This window comes from Equus quagga, chromosome 16 (assembly GCF_021613505.1).
Source record: "Equus quagga isolate Etosha38 chromosome 16, UCLA_HA_Equagga_1.0, whole genome shotgun sequence".
NCBI lineage: Eukaryota > Metazoa > Chordata > Mammalia > Perissodactyla > Equidae > Equus > Equus quagga.
The window spans coordinates 74831687-74856387 of NC_060282.1; the positions used below are offsets into that span (position 1 = coordinate 74831687).

The 24701-nt window shown below is 36.5% G+C and overlaps 1 protein-coding gene across 4 annotated transcripts in view; it reads right to left on the reverse strand.

The window, feature by feature from the left end:
- Positions 1-7782: 7782 nt before the first annotated feature.
- The window catches only part of IL7 (interleukin 7), a 49886-nt gene continuing 32967 nt past the window's right edge, over positions 7783-24701 (reverse strand). Inside the window, exons 3-6 of one of the 4 annotated variants that reach the window (XM_046641597.1) lie at positions 15707-15787; positions 14535-14666; positions 12284-12337; positions 7786-9970 (exon numbers count right to left, since the gene is read on the reverse strand). In XM_046641597.1, coding sequence (XP_046497553.1) covers positions 9851-9970; positions 12284-12337; positions 14535-14666; positions 15707-15787 — 387 coding nt within the window. In that variant the 3' untranslated portion in view covers positions 7786-9850. Of the gene's footprint in view, positions 9971-12283; positions 12338-14534; positions 14667-15706; positions 15788-24701 lie in introns of all 4 variants that reach the window. The other 3 variants (XM_046641599.1, XM_046641598.1, XM_046641600.1) reach the window with 3 other exon arrangements.

Consider the following 24701-nt stretch of genomic DNA (forward strand, 5'->3'; position numbering starts at 1 on the left):
CTCTAACGCTTACAAACGCAGAGGACAACCCTTATGATCTAGTTAAGCTAATTTGTTTTTATAATATCTTTTTTGCTGAAAGCGATATCTGCCAACTCCAGTTATAATTTTAATAAGATTATTTTTCCTGGATTTCCCTCTAAGGACATTCTCATATAGGTCCCCCCGTCCTTTTTAACTGTTTGTCACCTATGATTTGAAGAGTCCAGGGAATACAGTGAATTTTTACTTCATAGAGCATAAAATAAAAATTAAACCTTGTCTAAATATTTAAGAGGTATTTTGCCATTCTGTTGTTGAGCTGGAGGGAAAAAATATATATGTATATGTTTGAAATATTTAGATCTATTTTCACATATTTACCTATTATCTTTAAAACTTTAAAAAGGTTTTCAATTTATCTTCTTATTTTCTTCTACTAGTTATTTTAGTCAGGAAGAATACTTTAAGAACCAGAAAGTTTTAAAAAAATATATTTTTATTTTTACTAATCTTCCCAAACTTACGGTCCTTATAGGGAAAATTCATTTGAGCCAACCCCCACAAGAAACATTAGGAATTTTTAATTTTATTTGAAACACTAATTCCTCAAGGGTGATTCTCTTTGGAAACATGCTATTCAACTAACTATTAATTAGAAGATTTAACACAGTAGGGTTCTTTTTCAATATGTCTTGCTATAGACGTAATATCACAATGTCGTTTGAGTGAGCAGCACGTGTGCTAGACTGTCCCTGTCTCCTGGTGAGGCGCTGTGTTCCCCTGGGCCTCCCTTTGGTAAACACTGTAATGATTCTCCCTCTTCTGTCAGTAACTCTTACTGATGCCATTACCAGAAAGGTGTTCTATGAGGAGAGGAGCTTGACATTCATTGCTTTAGATACTTTATGATAGTTTAAGTAGAAAGCATTGAACAATACTAGAAATTAAATATTGCCCAAGTCATACCTAGTAGTGAAAAATTATCTTGCTCTGTTTTGAACGTAAATTCTGTTAGTATTTGTAACGGGCATTTGTTATGTTTGTGGCCAGCATATTTTGGAAATCCTATGTTTGGTAAGTTTTGTGTATTGAACCCATTTCCTGAAGGTGGTAACCAGAGTCAGTCTTCCATCATTTCTAACAGCTAGGGAGCAGTCCTGTGGCCTGGGGCTACCGAACAGACCTGGATTCAGCAACAAGCAATGAGAAGCAGCAGATGCTGTGCAGTATCTGTTTTCTAGTGAGGATGGTGGAGGGACACTGAGCTTGGAAGGCAGCAAGGGCAGAGTCAAGCCGTGGCACCCTTATTGCAGGATGGGGCCTGTTCCCCATGGTGGCAGTTCCGCTGCCTGTCCCCCACTGGAGTAGCCTGTCATTATAATTTGGGCATTGTTTCTGGCTGAACAGCCACCAAACCTGATTATCTAGCTCTCCCAGAGATTCTGTGAATTACAGAGTAGCTTTTAATAAATTCCTTTTCACTTTAACTACCCTGGGATCTGTTATTTGTGCTCAAAAACTCTTCAGTGATAAAATTTGGTATGACCTCAAGCTTCCCTTTTATGATGGTGGTGGTAATGGGAGAAGTGCTTACAACCATGCTCTACAGCAGGGAATCCTCATTATATTGAATTAAGACACCTTTCCTCATCGCAGTCACAGGCGTTAGATAATCACAAACTGAATTTTAAGAAATATGCTTTAAGTGAGTACAATTATACCTACCTGGCAGAGCTAACTTGAAGATTATTAGTAATGTATATAAAATCTTGGCCACGATGTCTGACACTTAACAGACTCTCAGTAAATGATATCAATCGTTTAGTAGTAGTATATGATTTTGGATATATGTGCATCTTATATGGTCATCAAATATTTAATCCCCATTATGTGCCAGGCGCTATTCCAGGAGCAGTGGACAAAGCTGTCAAAAATCCCTGCCCTTTTGAAGTACACATTCTAGTGGAGGAAGATTGAAAAAATGGAGATAAATTAGTAACCGTATTTTATATTAGAATGTGACGAGTGCTAGGGAGAAAAATTAAGTGGGGAAGAGGTGGTTCGAGGGAGACAGGAGGGAGAGTTGAAGTGGGATACGATTTTAAATAGGGTGGTCGGGGATGATTTCCCTGAGAAAGTGTTGTCTGAGCGCAGGCCTGGGAGGGGGTGAGCCGCGATTGCTGAGCCTTCCTGTTTACTGCATGGATTGCCCGTTGGATTGTCCCCTGATGTTTAGTGCTTTCTGTTAGAGAGGGTTCAGTCCATTTGAAGCGAGCAGGTGGAAAAAAGGAAAAAGTATTTCATGCAGAGGTAAAAACTGCAAAGACTGAGGCGGGAGCCCAGGACCCCTGGAATAGTGTGAGCAAGGAAGAGCAGATGAGAGAATCAAGTCAGGGCACCAGCAGCCAGACTGCATGCTTGAGAGGCCGCTCAGATGGTTTTGGGTTGCTCAGAGTAAGATGGGCATAGGAGGGGGTGACATGACCTGGCGTGAATGTGTGATCTGTATGTGTGTTCTTTGGCTCCTCAATTAGTGAGAAATAAAAGGCCAGAAAGGATAGTTGTCACCCTTTCCATGCTAAAGTGTCTCTATGTATTGATCAAATTAATTTCTTTTGACATTCGGAAAAGTACTACACGATACAATTTAGATTGAAACAAACAGACTTTTCAACCCCACCTGAGTTCGCAAAAGGAGCAGTGTCCTCATTTCACAAGATTGCCATTGAGTCCCCTAATCTCCCACTCAGGAGGAATAAAGCCTATTTGTTACTGACCCAACTAGTCTTACTGAAGGAGGTAAAGTTTAGTGATTGATTCTGATTTCTTTATTTTAGTACCTAATATTCATAAACTTGTCTTTTCTTCTGTTTTCTTATTCATCAATGTAAAGTAATCTGAGTAGAACCTTCAAATATAAGGGACAGAGATCCTTCCAATTTACTTTGAGAAAGGGGGTTTAATATACGATACGTGTGGAATAAAACTGGAAGGTCATTAGGTCCTGAGGGAGCTCCAAGGACCAGGCTACCTCCCCGCCTTGCTTCTCTTAACCCTTCTGTCCATGCTCTACTGTCTGTCCGCTTCACTCACTGCTGTGTATCTTTTTCGCTCTCCCATTCCTTCAGCTTGTCACTGCCCAACTTAAACCTTACAACTTCCTATTTCAGACTCATTTTGGGCAAGTTTATTTGGGATTGGTTCAGATTCCTGGCACAGAGTACCTTGCTTCATCTGTTCAAGCTACATGTCATACATCACAGGTAATCAGCCAGTTTATTCATTAGTTGTGCTTGGGGCGGATGCCAGATACGGTCTCCCTATTAGTTGGGATAGAGGTGTGAGTTCATGGGAAACAACATAGCCACTTAGCAGAAGTCATAGGTGTTGGCAGAATCCCTTACAGGAGGTGTGGACACGTCAGGGAAGGATTGACATACCTGGAAAACAACTGTCTGTTTATATTTGTAATAGTCTTCAAACTAGCAAATTTGAAAATTAGTTGAAGTGAAAATGTTTTATGTAGAAATGTATCAATAACTATTAGTATTAACCTAGTGCAAAGATTCTCAATGGCAGTGGAGAGATGAACCCCCAGGAAACATGCATCCAGATTTTGATGATGGAGTAATGGAGTAGTTTCGAAAGGTGAATTCATCATACCTATTATTTTCATAATACAAACCTCAGAAAGTAAAACTTGACAAAATCTTGGCTGGTGGGGCTATGCTGAGGGCAAATTAAGAATTTTAAAAGTAAGATTTTAAAAGTTTCCACATTCAAAGAACACATGACCTCTATTTGCAGATGACATGATTGTCTATGTTGAAAATCTCAAGGAACCTACAAAAAGACTAGAACTGATAAGTTTAGTTCTAGCAAAGTCATAGGATACAAGGACAATATACAAAATTTAGTCATTCCTGTAGACCAGCAATGACCAGTAGGAATTTGAACTTGAAAATATCATTTACAATAGTGTGCGGACATGGATGCACACAAATAGTTATGCATACATCTAACAAAATAATGTGTATGCTGAAAAGTATAAAACACTGATGAAAGAACTCAGAGATCTAAATAGAGAAATACACTGTGTTCATTAATTCAAGGAATAGACCGTAAAAATGTCACTTCTCCCCAATTTAATCTATAGACTCAATGCAATCTCAATCAAAATTCCAGCAAACTTTTTGTGGTTTGACAAGCTGATTCTAAAATAAAGTGTATATAGAAAGGCAAAATAACTAGAATAGCCAAAACAATTCTGAAAAAGAAAAAATTGGAGGACTCATTCGACCCAATTTCTAGATATTATAAAGCTATAGTAATTGAGTCTCTGTGGTATTGGAGAAAAAGATAGACATATAATTGGAACAGAATAGAGCATCTATAAATAGACCCACGCAAATATAGTCAACTGAATTTTATGAAAGACAATTCAGTTGACAAAGTATAGTCTTTTCAACAAATGGTACTGAAACAATTGGATGTCCATATGTAAAAAAATGAGCCATGATATACACATTTTACATTAACAAGTAAATGAGTCATGGACCTAACTGTAAAACATAAACCTTCTAGGACAGTGGTTTCAAATGTCTCCCTGGGACATTTTGGCAATATCTGGCGACATTTTTGTTTGTCACTGCTTCGGGGAGTACGCTTCTGGTATCTAGTGGATAAAGACCAGCAATGCTGCTACACATCCAGCAATGCACAGCACAGCCACCCCCCACAACAAAGAATGCTAATTTCTTAGTTTGGATAAATGTGCCATGGTTATGTAAGCTGTTAGCATTAGAGAGGACTTGGTAAAGGGTAAATGGGAACACTCTTTACTATCTTTGCAACTCTTCTGTACATCTGAAATTATTTCAAAATGAAAAGATAAGCAAAGCTTGTATACCACCACCACTTAAAGGCAACAGACTGCTTCAAACATTTGATAATTTCATAATTTATTTCTATGGCAGTGTCATGTACTATAGCTGAAGTATTCTGGTTTGATCTCTTGCAAAATCTCTTGAACCCTTCAATGAAATTGTAAATATTACCAGTCATGTGTTATGTGTTGAAATTTTTGAGACCCATAAAATATTTTCAAGTATCTTCTATTCAAAGGGATCTTCCTGGGGCCGGCCCATTGGCGCAGTAGTTAAGTTTGCACGTTCCGCTTCAGCGGCCCGGGGTTCACTGGTTCAGATCCCGGGTGCGGACATGGCACTGCTTGGCACGCCATGCTGTGTTAGGCATCCCACATATAAAGTAGAGGAAGATGGGCATGGATGTTAGCTCAGGGCCAGCCTTCCTCAGCAAAAAGAGGAGGATTGGCAGCAGATGTTAGCTCAGGACTAATCTTCCTCAAAAAAAAAAAAGATCTTCCTTAATCATCTATTCTAAAATACCACCTCTCTCCACCAGCGAATCTATCTCAGTTTTTTTCTTTTCTGTAGAATTTTTTTCTGTAAGAATTTTGTACACTTGTTGACTGTTTCCTCTCCTGGGATATATGCTCCATGAAGGCAGGGACTTTGTTGTACCCCGAGGACCAGAATGGGCACATTAGAGATGGATGCTTTATAAATATTTGTTGAGTGAATTAATTATCTGTATTTGTGTTGCATCTGCCCATTAAGTGGTCTGTTTTCAAAAGTTAGAGCTGCTGCTTTAAACCCACTTGGCTGTGAATATAGTAGTCCCCAACCCCAGTATCTAATTTACTCTGAATGAAAGTAACACCTCAAGCATAAAGATGGATTAGTGTACGTATGTATGACAAATCCATTTCCTTTCTGCTGGGAATATTAGGCAAGGAGTGAGAGGGTAGACAATTGTTTTATACTTTTCTGGCAGATCTTTCTGGTTCTACTGGAAAGTTTTTACTTCACCTGATTGGATGCTCTGCAAACCCAGCTCCTTTTATTTGTCATAGTATTGGGGCCATTTCCAGAAAAATTTGAGTTTCTGTCCAAGTAAATTTTTAAGTAAAATATTCCCATTTAAATCAGATTTCAGACAGGAGAAAATTTGTGATACGCATCAAAGGTGGAAATTGGCAAACATGCCCATCTCCTCCATGGTAGCCTTTGTAGGGTATTGAGTTATTTATTGAGCTGAGCAGTGGAGGCTCAAATGAATGAATCGCCAACCCCACCTGGGACGGTGTGAAAAGGCTTCAGAAAGGGTGGGACCCTTAGAGTGGATCTTGAAGGAAAAGAAAGAAATCAGCCAGCAAGAGCAGCAAGCCCTAAATTGTAAATGTTGCCACTTGTCTTGACTTTCTTCATGTAAGATATGGATAGAATATAATTCACTTTTAGAATAGTATTAAGGAACACTAACCTTTCTCCCACTTAGAAAATTTCTATCTTATACAGAAAAATGCACTTCTTACCATTTTATGTAGAAAGGATGCAAAACATACAAGTGAAAACAAACCCCAGGTTATTCCCAAACCAAACTAACCATTTTGCATATTTCTCAAATAATAAATAATTTGTGAATCTAGGTGAATACATATATTTTGATATTTAGACATTAAAAAACTGTTGGAAGTGGCAATTATCAATGTGTTTACCTATTTTGTTTCTCTTGTCCTATAATATTTCCACAGATTCTATTATTTGGTCACAATCAAGACTGAAAGGTGTTTCACAACAAAGTTTAGAAATGAAAGAAAGCTCCATGGAGACTGAGAACACAGAGCTGTGGGGTCATGTTATTTTAAATTAGTTGTGTTCTATGGTCCTATCATATCTGTCAGTAAATTATATTTTGTAGAAATGTATTTTCTGGATTATTTAAATAAATTTTATTAGTAGACTAGTTTAATGCAATTCATCTTTACTATTAACTACCATATGTCTGGCTTTTCCCATTAGGAGCTGAAGGGAACACAAAAAAAATCATATATTCTTTCAGGGGAGAGAAAACATTTTAAACAAACGCAAATAGAAAACAAATTATTTAAATACTAATTGTATTTAAGATAAAATATTAAGATGAATCTGATCAAATAATAATGCATGATACAGGCATTTAAGTACTATGGGCAACTAAAGGAAGAAATATTAACATTATCTAGAGTTATCATGGAAGCCATAGCAATTGAAGAGGATCTGGATAGAATTTGGGAGAACTTTCTAAGCAGTAAGAACATAAAGACAGAAAGACATAAAGACAGCATTGACAGCGTGCCCTGAAGACTGACTTAGAGTAGAGGATGTGTGTTTCTGGAGAAATATGTACAGTAGATTTGATGAAATGTCCTTCTTAAACTGAGTGTCAATGGAAGTATGGCCTAAAGCGAAGAAACTTTTCTGGTTTTAATAGAACTATCTTAATCCTGAAAGAAGTATTTCCTTCAGCAGATTCCTTGAAAGCCTGTTTGAAAAGACTTTTAACTGAGTCCCTTTGTATAAAGCAATATTCCCCAAAGTGTGTTAGGTTAATGGTTTTTACATAAAAATGATGTAGTCAAGTTTTGGAAATGCTACATTAGGATTAAACCTTTTTTAAAAAAAGCTATATGAATTTACAGAGCTTTTAATATACTTACATGAATTGCAGATCTCCAAGAGAAAACTTATCTGACCTCAGAACTCAGAATCCTCGCTCTTTTGCTTGCTTTCTTGCTTTTTTTTTTTTTTTTGTAGCATCATCAATAAGGATTGGGGTTTCTTGGAACAAACTTTAGAAAACGCTGATTTAAAGCATCCACATACACATTTGAAAGAAAATGTTTATTGAGATAAAACAAGTCTCTAACTGGGGAGTAGAAATAATAAAAACATTGTATTCAAGATCATTATTAACCAGCCTGCCTTGTCTCTACTTACCTTGCTAGTGGCTAGGAAGGGAAGAAGAGAAATACAACTATAATTGCCTGGTATTTTTTTTCCAAACATTTGACACACAGTGTATGTTGAGTAAACTTTTTTGAGTGTGAATTTTCTCTAAAATTCAAATGTATCTTAAACAAATGATAAAAACCAAGGGAGAAAATTTTAATAACTTTTAACAAGCATTTTAAAATATCGCTCCTTATTTTGCCACAATCTCTGCATTTTTTTCCAACAGTGTTAGGCGTGTTTTAGGATAGCCTTCAAGGAAATACTTTCAAGCACAGTTTAAAGAGTTTACCTTTAGAAACTGAAGATTTTCTCATTTCTATAGCTGATGGTTTACCAACAGCACCAGATCATCAGAGCAGAGGTGTACCACAGAGTTGACCGTGTTTTATGGCAGAAGGAAGCACAACCAACTCGGAGAAAGTTCATGTGAAGAAACAAAGGGCTTGGCGAAGAATCATTTGCTCCTAAAAAGTGTTAGTCAACTCCCTTGTCTGGAGTTATAATGAAAACCAAACAGAAAACATATTTGACTCAAAGCCTCATTAATGAGGCAGTCTGAATTCTATACAATTGTCTGTACAATTCTATACAGCTATCTGAAAATCCGTAAGAGGTGGGGAGAGTGAGAAAAAGGCGGAGAGACAGACATGAACGGAGAGGAAGGTCTTACCACCACACATGGAGGGTGGCTCCTGAGCATCATCTGTAGGTCAAGTAAAGCCAGGTGGGAGTGAGCTGTGAAGGAGCCTGAAGGATGTGAGTTCAGCAAACTGCAAACTCATGGCTGTTTGAGGACTCTCGCCTCGCTAGAATAGTGTTTTCATTTCCCTTTAAAAGTAAGTGAAGACTGTCGGCAGATCTTTCTAAACTGGGCCTGATGTATATACAAAAGCTTCTTGTAAAAGACTAAAATTTAACACAGAAAGTGAATTAGTGTTCCTGTTCTTACACAGTTTAAGGGTTCTGGTCTCATGCACGTTCTTGGTAATAAGGTATTAAAGGTCATTTATTCAATGAAAGTGAGAGATCAAATAGTGATGGAAGATTAAAAATCTTGAAAGTCTTGTTGAGATCCATTAAGTGAATCTGACAGTGTTAATACATAGTCATTTATTATAAGAGAAGAAAGGTTATCCAAAATAAGCGATTTGTTTGTAATACTATATGAAAATATTTTTATATACAGATATAGTGTCAAAATTAAATATACACATTTCATTAATTAAAAGGCCAACATATATTATTCTCTAAAAATATACTTACCGAATTGCAAACTCATTTAGACAAGTTTTATTATACATAAATGACAAAAGTAACTCAGTACTACTGTTTAGCATCCTTAGAACAGCTGACTTTCTGTTTTGAGAAATTATTCTTTATTTTCATTTTAAAACATTTGCTATACCATTTATTGTAGGCACTGCGTTATACATTCATGTGAATTACATCTCTTGATATCTCTCTTAAGTATCTTGGACTCCTTTATGCTGCTCCTTCTGTAAGCTATATGACTCTTGTTCTCATGGGCATTATCCATTTCTCACTGTTAATTCTGAGATTTCCAGCGCAGAAGACAATTTCCAGTCTCGCTGCGGTACACTGATGCATAGTGGGCCGTAAAGTTATTTTGATAATAAAGCAATGTTAATTTTTAATTCTTGTTACCTTTATATACTTCATAGATTTTATATATCTTCTGAAACAGGTTTAAAAAGTGTTGTCGCAAGTAACATCTTACATGGATAGTCTTACAAAAATCAGCACAGAATTAATACCGATTGGTATATGTCCGCACATATATGGAATAGTTGTTGATCGCAGCATTGTTTCCATTGTTTACACCCATCTTCTAGTATTACAGTATGGATTTCTCAATTGCTCTAATCCGTTTTTACCAGGATGCATTCAGTAACCTCTAGAAGACATTCTACCCTGAAAAATTGCATGAGCAGATAGATTCTTGGAGGATACAACTGAAGTTCATCTGTTTTTATGTTGCCACTCCATATTTTTCAGTGTTCTTTAGCGTCCCTCAAAATTTTATTCCAACAAGTTTTTATCTTTTGTAGTAGTATCTTTAGGAAACACAAGTCATTCTGTTTTTTCTGTTCCTTTAAAGATTTATTCTCTTCCTAGAGAAATATGTAAAAGAAGTTTTAAGTTCACATTTTTATAAAAACACACATTTAAAAATATTCAATCTTTAATTTCTATCATGTTAGGTTATAATGAAAATTTGATGTAATGAAAAAGAAGAATCTTGCATAATATGTATATATTTTTTTGAGGAAGATTGGCCCTGAGATAACATCCACCGCCAATCCTCCTGTTTTTTTGCTGAGTAACATCTGTGCCCATCTTCCTCTATTTTGTATGTGGGATGCCTGCCACAGCATGGCTTGACAAGCAGTGTGTTGGTCTGCACCTGAGATCCGGGCCGGCGAACCCCAGGCCACCGCTGAAGCAGAGTGCACGAACTTACTGCTGTGCCACCAGACCGGCCCCCATAATATTTTTTTAAACTACAGTTTCTAACTATAATTGGGATAATTGATGTGTAGGCAATTCAGTTTTGTGATTTAAGATTTAGGATAAATTAGAGAGCTCTGTCAGGTGGCTGCCATTTTCACCACTGCAACAGTGGATATAACAATGCTTTTTAAACTTTCGTAGGAAAGATATTTGTACTTTACTCAACTGAGTTTTTTTAATATGGAAAAAATGTATTTTTTTGTGCAAGGAATAGTTAACACTGAAAATATTTGGAGTATTTTGGCGAAGATGATTAATAAGGATCTACCCGATTGGACCTTGTGCCCTAAGCTCCACCCCAACACTCTGGTCTTTGCTAGAGTATGAAAGACGCCTGCCTCATAAGCTAGTTTTCAGTGCCTGAGGGGAAATCCTAAAAAGGGCTATCTGTACAACCGCCAGAGAGTGGAGACAGAGATTCCTCACGTGGAATAGCCAGAGAAGGGAGTACCTCTGCCTATACTCAGTTATAGTCCTGTGAGCCCCTGGGCAGTGGGAATACAACAGAGTAGGGTAATTCTTCATTTAGATAGCAACCAATTATCGGGTGTTTTCTACATCAGATATGCTCAATGCTTTACATACATTATTTCATGTTATCTGCTTAATAACTATGAAATTCATGACTTTACCTCCTTTCACAGATGAGGAAACTGAGCTGCAAAGAGGATAAATAAGCTGCCACAGTCACATGTCAAGAAAATATAATGACTGGGTCTTGAGCTCGTCTATCTTGTTTTTAGTGTAGTCACAAATTTGGATCTCTTTTAGTTATATATTTAGTAACACTAACACATAGCCTTTATATAATACACTTAAAAGATTAGACAACAGATTTCAAAGATAAATATGAAGACGAATTTCTCATATTCTCTTTAATGAGGGTCCCAGGATATCATTAAACAAGACAAATTGAAGTTGATGTGACAAAGCAGATTTGAAATATGTAGATGAGAAAATTTCATGACTTTTCCTGACCAAGATTGAACATTTATTAAAAAGACAAAAACAAAGAACCATGATTTTAGCTCTGGGAATACAGAGGTTATCTCCCTTTTATAAACATTTTTTCCAAATTTTCTTAGCCAGAAGCCCTCAATACATGTTGCTCATTTATTCATTTCAACTCTTCCACTTTAGGTGGAATAAAGGTTTCCTGCATACAAGGTTGCAAACTCACCCTGCTTCTCTAAGAGGAGTAAGGATTTCCATGCTGCCATATATATATCAGTCAAATAACATTATAATAATAATGGAAATGTGAAAGAAGAACCCGTCATCCTCATGAAACAGGTGTCTTCATTTTCCCTTGTCCCATCCTAATTAATATGTATAGCATTTTAATATTTAATAAGATTTAATTAAATATTGTGGCTTTTTCATTCATAAATATTTTCTATATTGCTATTTAATTTTGTGCAATAATGTATGTGTATAAATTTATAAATACAGAATATTCACATACTACTATACATATATAGTATATATTGTACACTCTACACTAGTAAAATAGGTATAAAAGGGGTTCACATTTTTAATTTGTATTTCTTTACTAACAAGGATGGCTTTTTTCTTCATCTACTTGGTTTCTAGTTTATTTTCTCTACTATAAATAGTTTATTCATGTCTTTTGTCTATTATCAATTATCAGTGTTTTAATTTTGTTGCTTTTTCAAAAGAAAATCAATGCTCTGATACTTTCCCTAGCTGTTTTTATTTTAAAGTAGTGTCTTTTAAGAATTTAGTTCCAAGTGATCCACTTTCTAGGGGATATCTCCCTTCTCCTTTTATTAACATTATAATGAATATTTTCAAAATCAACCATAAAGAAGAAAATAATTCAAAGAGAAACATTAAAGAATTAAGTTGAGTAAAAAGCTGATAAAGAAAGAAAATTATACAGTCACTCTCACCAAATTCTTAGTGGGTTGGGCTTCACCCAGAGAAGGTGGTTTTCTTCCTTTACCCTTAAAAACAAAGTCACATTTACAATATTGAATATTAATCCTTTACTGCTCCTCCCATTAATGTGATTGCTAATTTTCATATTATTCTCAGCCCATCTAAGCTCTTGGAGAATCTACTTTAAATTCTTCATTGTTAGTGGGGCAGAATACTAATTTCATTTAGAAACAGAATATCGGGGAAAGGGAAGCAGCAAGGGAGGTGAGTCTTGTGAATACTCTGGATCCATAATTTTGCAGGTATGCCCAGCACTGTGTTAATGGCTATGAGGTATAAAAAACTAACATATAAGGGTATACTAGCAGAGACAAAACCAGAATTTTAATCAACATGAAAATAAAGTTAGCATTAAATTGTTAAATTCTGACCATAAATTTTACTAAGCTTTACCCATCAGAAGCAAAATGAAATGAGCAACAGTGAAAGCTTGTAGCATGCTTGACTCATGAAGAAAATGTAATATAGCTGACCGTCTTTAACATCTTGCCTTATCATTTCAAGAAAAAGGTGGACTGTATAAGGTTGGTTAACTTTTTAACATAATTTTGTGTTTGTGTGTGTGTGTGTGAGGAAGATTCGCCCTGAGCTAACATCTGTGCCAATCTTCCTCTATTTTGTATGTGGGATGCCTCCACAGCATGGCTTGATGAGCAGTGTGTAGGTCTGTGCCCAGGATCCGAACCCATGAACCCCATGCTGCTGAAGCGGAGAGCCCAAACTTAACCACTATGCCACTGGGCTGGTCCCCAACATAATTTTATTTAATTTCAAGGTTTAAATTATTTGTATATTTTCTTTCTCTACCATTAGTCGGCTTTGGAACATGGTGATCCATGCAAATCTCAACACATGAGAGGAGGAATTGCAAATGTAGAGCAGACCTAAAACCCTTACCCATTCCAAGGCCAAGAGGTAATATCACTAGTTTGTTCTGTGATCTTTTCAGTTGAGCCCTGACTTGAGGCTTATACCCAACATAGTGTTTCCAACAGTCACTACTAAGCAGTTGGATGTGTAAGCACCATGAAATCTATCTGCCATTCCTGCATTAGACAGTACTTTGAAATCACTATAACTAAGAATTAAGAGCTGGTAGGCTGGAGCATGAATTCTTTATGAATCTTGAGCTTAGCCTTGAAGGATGCATAGAACAGGATAGACCAGATTTATAGAAAAGAGAACAGTAGAAGTTCCATATAAGGGACTTAAATAAGGGACCAAATTGGAAATAAGCTTGGCAAATCCAGGACACCGAGAGGAGACCAGCTTATCAAGTAGATAACATAATGATGGATAAAGTGGTCCAATTTATATCATCTTTACTTTCATCACTGTCAGTAGGGCTGAAAGACAATCTTACCATCTTACCATTTTACCTTCTGTGGGCAACAATTGGTATTTAAAAAATAAAAACACACAACCCTTTTTGTATCATAAAAATTTTAAAAAATTCTCTTAAAAAATCATAAGAAACCTTTTGGCTTTGTGTGGCAGCTGGTAAAATTTCTGAAGGGGGGTAATAGTAATAATAATGATATAACATTTATTGAACCTTTCTAGTACTAAGCACTTAACATGAATTATGCCATTTAACTTTTTCAACATCCTATAATGTAGATGCTATATTTTTCTCCATTTTGCAGATGAAAAAACTTTGTCTAGTCTCAAGATAATATCTTCCAAATTTTATTTTGTTGTTTATATTTCATATCTGCTAGCAGAGAAATAGGGAAAATTAGCCCTATATTTTTGAAAATTATTGAAGCAAAAAAGTAGAAATATATATGCCCAGTTTTAACACAGAAAGATGTTTGTTAAATATGTTTGATTAGCTGTTTTATTGGCTATGAGTTCTTATAAATGTGTGCATCTATGAATTAAAATTATTGTTTTAGAGATAAAAATTTACCATTTTCCACCCAACTTATCACACTAGCCTCCTTGAAAGTTCTTATGACAATGAAATATGCATTCATTTATATTTACTCGCTTTTCCTAAACTATTTGGCCCAGCCAAGAGATGAGTCGGTACTTTCAAACCTGAGGCCTTCCTCCTCTAGAGTTGAGTAAATGCATCTCACTTTAAGTATCATAAGCTCTTAAATCCTGTGATAACGGGTATGAGTATTAGAGAATAATAGGATGCTATTCACGAGAGTAGTTTACATTTTCGTTCGAAGTAAACAGTCCTCAGCTTACCTTGGTGGTGCAGTTCGACAGCTTTAATGTGCCCTGTGAAACTCTTGCTAAGTGGAGATTGAAATCCTCACTGATATTCATTTTAAGAAATTGCCTCATCTTGCGAGCAGCACGCTTTAAAAACTGAGGTTCCTATTACAGAAAAACAATCAGAAGGGCGGTGGTTCAAATAAAATATTAAGAAATGATAAACTTTCTTAAGGAGCCTAAAGCCAGAGCTGTATTGTAAATAATGCCCCACCTCCACCCCAGCTTTCTATTCCAGTTAATCACATGACTGACAGGTAACTAGACTGAAACTGTCTGGCTTCCAGGTGACAGCTTGACATGCCTAGAATTGGCTTAATAATTATCTGACTTTTTAAAGTCTCTTTTCTCCATTATATGTGTGAGATCTTATTGCTTAAGGGTGAATATATGACAAGTTTATTCCATTTTAAACAAGATAGCCAAAGGAGAGTATTTTTGGAAACAACATAACAGAAGGTATGTGTGGTTTTTCTCTTTGTTACTACTTTGCACCTTTTGAGCTATGGATGAATAGCTGGCAATAAGAAAATAAGGGGCCATATTCACCTAAAACAAGTTTTTCCGATATTTAAGGTAAGACATTAAAAAAAAAGTTAACTCAGCTATTGTAAGTTTAAAAAAGACTATTGAATAGCATACTAGTTTCTGTAGAAAGAAATGACACAAACTTTTACTGGAAGTTTTGTAAATTGTAATATTATGCCAACTAGAAGTGGTAGTGGTTTGAAGATAAGAAAATATTGGAAGAAAAAATTTCAAAATGCCTACAAATAAATTATGCCCATGACTTATGTTTGTGTGTGCAAGCAGTCACTCTAGCAAGCAATTTTTCTGCCAAAAAATTTCAGAAATAAGAGATATGTGTCTTTAAATTCAGCAGTTCTTCTATTTTCAAAATGGAAAATGAAACGCTAAAATAGAAAAGAGTATTTGTCAAATAAGCATAGGGCTATTTATAAAATAAAAGCATAAATGAAGACCATAGTATAACTTAATAGATCAGTGGGAATTGTCTGACTAGAACCAAAGGAATATGTTATTGATATAATCAATATAATTATCTAACAGAGATACAAAAAAAAAACTATGCCTCTATGAAATCAAGCTCGAATGACATTTAGACTCCAAATAATTATCATTACCTTATTATCATCACATGAATGTTTTTTAAAAAAGTTAGATTCATTATTCAGGCAATTGCTATCAATTTCTATCATGCTGTCCTGTAATAAATAATATAAAATAATATGTTAAACTGGGGACTTTTCTAGTATGTAGTAATTATAAAAATAACAATGTTATAATACTTGGTATTCATATGTACATTTTAAGGAAAATAAGTTTAGCCTGGCTCAGCTGACTAGGCATGAAGAATAGCTTTCTATAATTGAATTGTAAACAAATATATATGCAAACCCTCACATATTTAGAGCTCCCCCCAGACTCCATAATTTAACCCCAGAAATCACTGAGAGACTCTGGCTCATCTGGGAAAATAAAAGTACCTATTTTAGAAGTGACACTATATAGACAAAATCCTATAAGTTTTGAAATCATGAAGTTGAGAAGCATTTAAGAGGTTATTTGGTCCAATTTCCTGCTACTCTCAAACAGCAACAAAGGGAATTTACATCAGAAAGAAGGGAAAACCTATTGACGGTAAAGGTAAAGCTGAAATTCATTCTACAGTATTGTTAGCCATCCAGTTTGTCTGGGACATTTGAGGTGGAATTTTGCAGAGAAACAATGGGATTGAATGTGTGTGTATTGTGATGTAGGAGCGGGAAGGCAAACTGGTACGTGCTCATTTTTCATTTCTAAGGAATGCAGTATTAGAAGGTGGGGATTACCTGAATCAAGAACTTAGTTGACATATTAGGATGTGGATTCTCTTATGCACAGGGTTGGACTAGCTCTGTCCAGCATCCTAGCAGTTCCATGCTATCAGAACTTCTAGAAGGACTTCAAGTAATTTAGCCTATATGTTGTCACCAAAGAAACAGGATAAAAAGTGGAGTAATGGTGGCATTTAGTCATGGGCTTCTAATCTTCATCTGCCTCTCAGAAAAGTGTGCATTACTCTTGTCACCTGTGAAAAGCATAAATGGTCTCTGGGTTTATCCTGACTTTAAATGTCCACACTACCCTTTTTACCTGCAGGAATTAGTGTCTGAACACGTAAACATTCACTTAACCATTCAACACTTACTACGGGCCAATGTGCAAAGTCCTCTGTCAAGCCCTATGGGGAAACAAGGATAAGAAAACACAGTCCCAGTTTCTTGTGCTGTTTTATATAAAGGGTGGATGCTGCATCCCTTGGACAATTTACATTATTTCTTTTTTTTTTTTCTTTTTCTTTTTTTTTCTTTAAAGATTGGCACCTGGGCTAACAACTGTTGCCAATCTTTTTTTTTGTTTTCTGCTTTATCTCCCCAAACCTCCCCTGTACACAGTTGTATATCTTAGTCGCATGTCCTTTCTAGTTGTGGGATGTGGGACACTGCCTCAACGTGGCCTGACAAGCAGTGCCATGTCTGTGCCCAGGATCCGAACCCTGGGCCGCCGCAGCAGAGCACGCGAACTTAACCACTGGGCCACGGAGCCGGCCCCTACATCATTTCTTATCTTTGGAAAAGTATGCTTTTGTAAACAGGAAATTTGTTAGTGTCAACCACCCCAGTCATACTGCAAATATCTCAAGTGCAAATAGATATATTTTCTGTAAGTATCCTCATGTTGCCACATTATACACATTCCCGAAAAATCATGGAGAACTAATATTTGCCTATTAAAGAATTTTCCTATTGACTTCCATTTAACCCCAAGAGGGATAATAAATCATACATACATTTCTCTTTGATAAAATATGCATTTATTTTTTGCCATGCCATCCTTCAAAAAAAAAATGACAACTCTGCAGCTAATCTGTATGGTATTTTCCAATTTACCAAAAATATGGTATGAAAACATGCCACAGAATTAGTACCCATTTCTTGGAGCATTTTAACAAATTGCGTGACACATGAATATCTGAAAAGCTGTATTCGTTAAACTGTTGCTCCAAGTATTTAACAAAACTCATTTTTGGCAAATACAGAAAGGTAATGTTATACCAGAGACTTGTTTGCCAAATGTTTATTACAGTATATAAAGATGTTATTATACACTTACAGGGTTGACTCCTATAAAAGGCACATTTATTATTGACTAGTTGACCTGAGTGCATTTTATGAATCAATTTAACATAAGTGTACATGAATGCCAATTACAGTTGCTTTCTGAAATTCTTTTCATTCAAGCCCTATGAGAAGGATGGCTCAGATTAAGATTTATAGAAGCAGGGAGTTGGAAAGAACCTTATGTACCCATCTTTTGACTTAAATAGTAGAATTACTCTACCAATAGCAGTTTCTTATAGGCATCTTGAAATCTTTGAAGATTTCTTCATATTTATTATGAATATGGAAAATAACGAGAAAAAAAGCCAAGATCGCATAGACTTGGAACTGCAATATTTTCCAATATTAAACATTATGTTTATAAGCTGTTCCTAAAATACATAATGCCCTTTCAACTTGTAAAATTACATCTTCTTTCATTTCAGCATAGTTTTCTTCTATCTTTTAATTTTTTTCTATTGCATTTGTAATGGTCTCTTCTTCAAAAACACTAATAGATTTTCTATTTCACTTTTTCTTTCTTTTTTTTTTCTTTATTTTGTTTTATTTTTTTCGGATGTACATCATATTTCGAACACTAATTATAGTGCATCCCCTCACATGTGACCCTAATCACCCCTTTTGCCCTCCCCCCTGCCCCCTTCCCCAATGGTAACCACCAGTCCAATCTCCAATGCTATGTATTTTGGGGTTTTTTTGGTCGTTTTTATCTTCTACTTATGAGTGAGATCATATGGTATTTGACTTTCTCCCTCTGACGTATTTCACTCAGCATAATACCCTCAAGGTCCATCCATGTTGTCGCAAATGGCTTGATTTCATCTTTTCTTATGGCTGAGTAGCAGTCCATCGTGTATAAATACCACATCTTCATTATCCATTCGTCCCTTGATGGGCACCTAGGTTGCTTCCAAGTCTTGGCTATTGTGTATAATGCCGCAATGAACACAGGCGTGCAAGTATCTTTATGCCTTTGTGTTTTCAAGTTCTTTGGATAAATACCCAGCAGTGGAATAGCTGGATCATATGGTAGATCTATCCTTAATTTTCTGAGGATACTCCAAACTGCTTTCCATAGTGGCTGCACCAGTTTGCACTGCCACCAGCAGTGAACAAGGATTCCCTTCTCTCCACACCCTCTCCAACATTTGTTGTTTCCGGTCTTGTTAATTATAGCCATTCTGACTGGAGTGAGGTGATACCTCATTGTAGTTTTGATTTGCTTTTATATACTTATCTTTGATTTTTTAAAATTTCATTTTATGTGGCTTTTCTCCACCATGTCTTCCATGTGCCTGTTCTAATGGGGCACTCATTTCTGCATTTTATTTTATTCTCCATTTTTCCCCCTAAATCTAGACAGCTCGCTTTCATTCCTTCTATTATCTCTTCTCTGATACTGTATTATTTTTAGCTCTTTTTACTTTGGTTTCTTAGAGAATGTTAAGAAGAAGAATTTTGGCATTTTCTACTGCTTTCGTGGATAATTAACCTGTGATCTGAATTCTTCATTTTTCTTATGTATGTATTCATTTGACTATTTATTTGTTCATTCATTTGTTAATTTATTTTGGTAGTGTCAATACATAGTGTTTCCTTTCTGATTTTCTGATGATTTTTTGGGAGGATGCTAAAATATATTAGATTATTGTTCAGCCAATATTCAACCCCTACCCCATGGGAGGAGTTGTTAGTTTCCCAGGGCTGTAACCAAAGGTACCAAAAACTTGGTGGCTTGAAACAACAGAAGTTTATGCTTTCACAGTTCTGGGGACCGCAAGTCCCAAATCAAGGTGTCAGCTCAAGACTCTAGTGAAGAATCTGTGTGTGCCTCTTCTGTCATCTGGTGGCTGCCAGCATTCCTTGGAGTTCCTTGGCTTGTGGCCACATAGCTCCAGTGTCTGCCTCCACCTTCACCTTACTTTCTTCTGTGTGTGTGTGTGTCAAGTCCTCCCTGCCTTTTCATATAAGGACACTGTGGTGGCATTTAGGGTCCATCTGGATAACCCAGAATAATATCACCATGTCCAAATCCTTTACATAATCACATCTGCAAAGAGTCCGTTTCCTTATAAATTTCCAGGCATTAGAACCTAATATCTTTGAGTGGCCTTAATTCAGCATACTATAGAGAAGTATTTCTCTGCCCACTGATGTTGAATTTGACCAGAAGACTTAGCTTTGGGTGGCAGATATTAGCAGGTTGGGCAAGAGCAGAGGCTTGAAAAGTACTTCCACAACTAAGCTTGGCCCCTTGCACTCTTGTCTTTCAAGCCTCTGGTAGCAGCTTGCGTTCATTATCTATTACTGCATAATAAATTATCACAAAACTTGGTGGCCTAAAACAAACGTTTATTATTGTACAGTTTCTTTGGGTCAGGGATTTGGGAGATTAACTGGGTATTTCTGCTCAGCATCTTCTATGATGCTGCAGTCAAGATGCTGGCCATGTCTGTAGTCACCTCGGGCTTGACTAGGACTAGAGGATTGATCCACTTTCAGGATGCCTCATTCACACAGCTATTGGCAAGAGGCCTCAGGTTCTCATCACAGGGGCATCTTCATAGACTTACTTGAGTGTTTTACAAGATGGCTGGCCTCCCCCCTAGCATGCAATTCAAAAGAACAAGGAGGAGGCCACAATGCCTTTTATGACCTAGTCTTGGAAGTCACACACAGCCACTTCCATCTTATTCTCTTGGTTCAGAGTGAATCACTAATTCCAGTCCACACTCAAGGGGAAGGGAATTAAGCTCCACCTCTTGAAAGCAGGAGTGTCAAAGAATTTGTAGACATATGTTAAAATGACTACACAACTGCTCCTCCATCCAGAGACCTAGAATGAAACATATGGAGACAATCGACCCCAACCAACTTGCATAAACACGAATCTGCAACAAATGCATATTGTTGTATGCCTTTGTGGCTGTTTGTTATGAAGTAAAAGCTGACTGATACAGAACTGTTGCTTTTTGGATTAATTAATTGTCCAAAAATAAAGTGGAAAGGGGCAAGGGTAATGAACTGGGGCGGCCAGCACCTTCAGTTCAAGTATTTTGCCTCAGAACACATTCTTACCCAGTTGCTATATTCTCTGTCCTTTAGAATAGTTCCTTTAATTTTTTTATGGTTTTTCCTTCAAGAGAGAAGGTCAGTAAGGCTCACAGTGAATTTTCATGGTAACATTAGCTCTAATTGAACTAATGTCTAATTATTGCTGGTAAATGATTCTAGTCAGCAATGACATAACTGATTACTGTTTCTATTCTTCTATTCATTTCATAGGTCTGGTTCTAAGGATTGGGGTTTTGACATAGAAGAGAAAGATTCAGTCTCATGTCTTGCCATTCTTTGAAAATGAACTTGGTCCTTCCAGAAAGATTCTTCATTTCTGATCATCACTATCACAACCCATCCATGGCCCAAAGCCTTTGTATTACATAAAGACTCATTTGGAGGACCTTTTAAAAAGTGAGACTTAGTTTTAGTGAAATCTGTACTCTGTATGAAATTTGAAAAGGCATATATTGTTCTTGGAATCTTATTTCAACTGCTACAAATTTTGCCATGTGTCAGGTAGCTTAGCAGATTATAGTATGAACTGGTAGCTGATTCCTAGTTTAAATGAAAAGTCATTCGTTTATTCTTCAATCAAATACTTATTGAGCATCTACCATGTGCCATGAAAGCCTATACAAGAAGGATTTTATTTGGGAACTTCAGTGAAGACTTCCCTGAGAAAAGAACACTTCAACTGAGATCTAAAGCATGAGTGAACTAGAGAAAGCGGAAATAGAGGAGGATTCAAGATGTAGAAAATAGCATGTATGGCTGCATTTAAGTGGGAGGGAACAATGGCAGGTACGCTCCTGGAAAAAACAGAGCAAGGGAAAGCAGGTATATAGCTGAGAAAGCAAGAGAAATCACTGGTTTCACACGAAACCAGAGAGGATGGAAAAGACAAAATTATTCAGAGGCTGAAGAACATGTTAAAGAGCTTTGTCTTGATCTTAAAAGCAATGATGAAGGACTAAACACCTTTTTCAAAGATCATATTAATAGCAACATGGTGGAAGGGTTCAAGAAAGCATATGCTTGAATTTTGGGGGGGCTATTATGCTTGAGGTAATGGTTTCTTGGACTTCATAGTGGGAAAGAATGTAGAGATAGGTGAATAGATTTGAGAAATATTTAAGAAACAAATTTAACATGATTTAAAAATTAATGTTAAGAGAGATTGACATCCAAGGATGATTCCTGGGTTTTCTGATGTGTGCAACAGAACATACGGTGTTGCCATTTACTGAGATGGGAAATAGTAGAAGAAGTGGAGTGAATAAATGACGTGTTTGGTTTTAAACGGAGGAAGTTTGAGTTGATGTTGAGAGATCCAAGAACAAATGTTAAATAGACACATACATAGGGGAGCCAGAGAGTTAGAAAGAAAAACAGTGGAATAGACTGTCTTAAGGAGGTGGTGGTCCATAGTGTAAAATGCCAACTAAAAGGTCAGGTAAGCTGAGTCTTGCACAAAATTCATCCACATAAACAAAACAAAATGAAAGTAGAAAAAGAGGCTGATAATAGATGGTAAAAATGTAATGATAGAAAATAAAATCAAGCAGATATTACGATACTTGTCTTGAGGTAATATTTTGCTTATAATAAAAACATCAAACAGATATGTGGAAGCATATTATTCAAATGTATATGCATATGCACACACATGAACATATGTGGGAGAAGCTCTCTTAATTGATCTCCATTTAACTGACTTGCTGGGTTGATCAGTACTCTCTATCCATCTAAACATATTGACTAGTACCCACAGCGCCCTGAACACTCCCAACTAGTAGTCTGGCTTCTGATATACTCAAGTATTTTTGTTCTCATGATTTGAGTGGCATATTTTCTAAGTCAATTCCTTAACACTAAGTTACACTTATTATTTAATTAGATCACTTAATTAAATACTATATAAACCAAAGAAATAGTAATATGAAAATAGAGTTGTTTGGAAGACTTCTGGGTTGCAGGCTGGCATATAAGGAGCTCAGAAGTCGCCACTCCATCATAACAAGTAAAAAGCTGAACAAACTGAAGAATCAGCAACTCTTCTTATATCTGTCAGAGAAGTGAGGTCACAGGGCAAACTGCTGCCCCAAATGTCGGAGAGACAGACAGGTGGACACAAATAATCACAATTTACAGGAGCAGAAATCTCCATGGAAACCAGTGCTGGAGTAGAAAAACCTGAACTGCAATTGATGAATTGTTGGAGGCTCAGAGTGGACAAGTCCGAGAGTTAAAAACTCCAAGGACACTCTATCACTGGGGGGCCCCACACTTTTCTGAATTCTACCTGCAGGAATTCTATGAGGTCCTCACAGTGAATATTTGAAAAAAATCCTTTCATGCTTTTGGCAGGGTGAAGGGAAAAGGAACCATTTTGAACTACATCAGAGCATTATGTTCTTAACAAGGCCTGCCCTCATGAGAAACAGTAAACCAGAACCTAACCGGCTGGGGTTTTACCAGAGCCTAACTTATTTGGAGGGAGAGAAACAACCAACCCTAGCCCCCTCTAGCCATCCTGTCTCGCCTAAGAGATGGAGGTTCTGAGAGTCACTGGTAAAGTCTACAGTCCAGGGGCACAGACTCATCAAAAGACTGAGACCTAATCATAGGGCTATAATGTGCTTCCCTTCTCCTCACACCTTACTGCCGCATCACTAAAAGTCTGCTTACCACTGATCCTTTTACCCAGTACATCATGTCCAGATTTCAACGAAAAATTACAAGGCAAAAAACACAACTTGAAGAGACAGAGCAAGCACCAGAACCAGAGTCAGATATGGCAGAGGTGTTGGAATAATAAGACAGGGAATTTTTAAAAACTATGATTAAGATGCTAAGGGTTTTAATGGGAAAAGTAGACAACATGCAAGAAAATAGACAACCTAAGAAGAGAGATGAAAATTCTAAAAAACAATAAAAAATGCTAGAGATAAAAATCACTATTGTAATAGAATAATGGGTCTTTATTAGACATCCTCAAGGAAAAACTTGAGGATATGACAATGGAAACTTCCAGAACTAAAAAGAGAAAAAAAAAAAAGGGAGGGGGGAACCAGAATACAACACCTAAGAATTGTGGACAACTACAAAATGTGTAACATATGCATGGTGGGAATATCAGAAGGAGAAGAAAGAGAGAAAGGAATAGAAGCAATATGTGAAGCAACATTGACTGAGAACTTTCCCCAAATTAATGCCAAACACTAAACCACAGAACCAGGAACATCACAGAACACCAAGCAGGGTGAATGCCCAAATCCTCTACCTAGGCATATCATATGCAAACTTTAGAAAATCAAAGATAAAGGAAAAGTCTTGAAAGAAGCCATGATGGGAGGGGAACCTTACTTATAGAGGAGCAAAGATAAGAATTACATCCAAGTTTTCCTCAGAAACCTTGCAAGCAAGAAGAGAGTGAAGTGAACTGTTCAAAGTGTTGAGAGAAGCAAACCACCGACCTAGAATTTATTATATCCTGGGAAGTTATCCTTCGAAAGGGAAAAAGTAAAGAGTTTCTCAGACAAACAAAAATTGAATTTGTTGGCAGTAGACCTGCCTTGAAAGGAATGTCAAAAAAAGTTCTTTAGAGAGAAGGAAAATGATATAGCTCAGAAACTCAGATCTACATAAAGAAAGGAAGAGCTTAAGAGAATGAATAAATGAAGATACAATAAAAACTTTCTTAATCTAACAGCTCATTCAAAATAATATTAGCAACAATACCTTCAATTTTATATATATATATAATGCATACATATATAAGCGAAATAAATGAAAGCAATTATACAAGGAACGTGAGGGGAGAAGGAGGGAATTAGGAATGTGTTTTTATTTTAAGGTACTTGTACTACCCGTGAAGTGGTCTAGTGTTATTTGA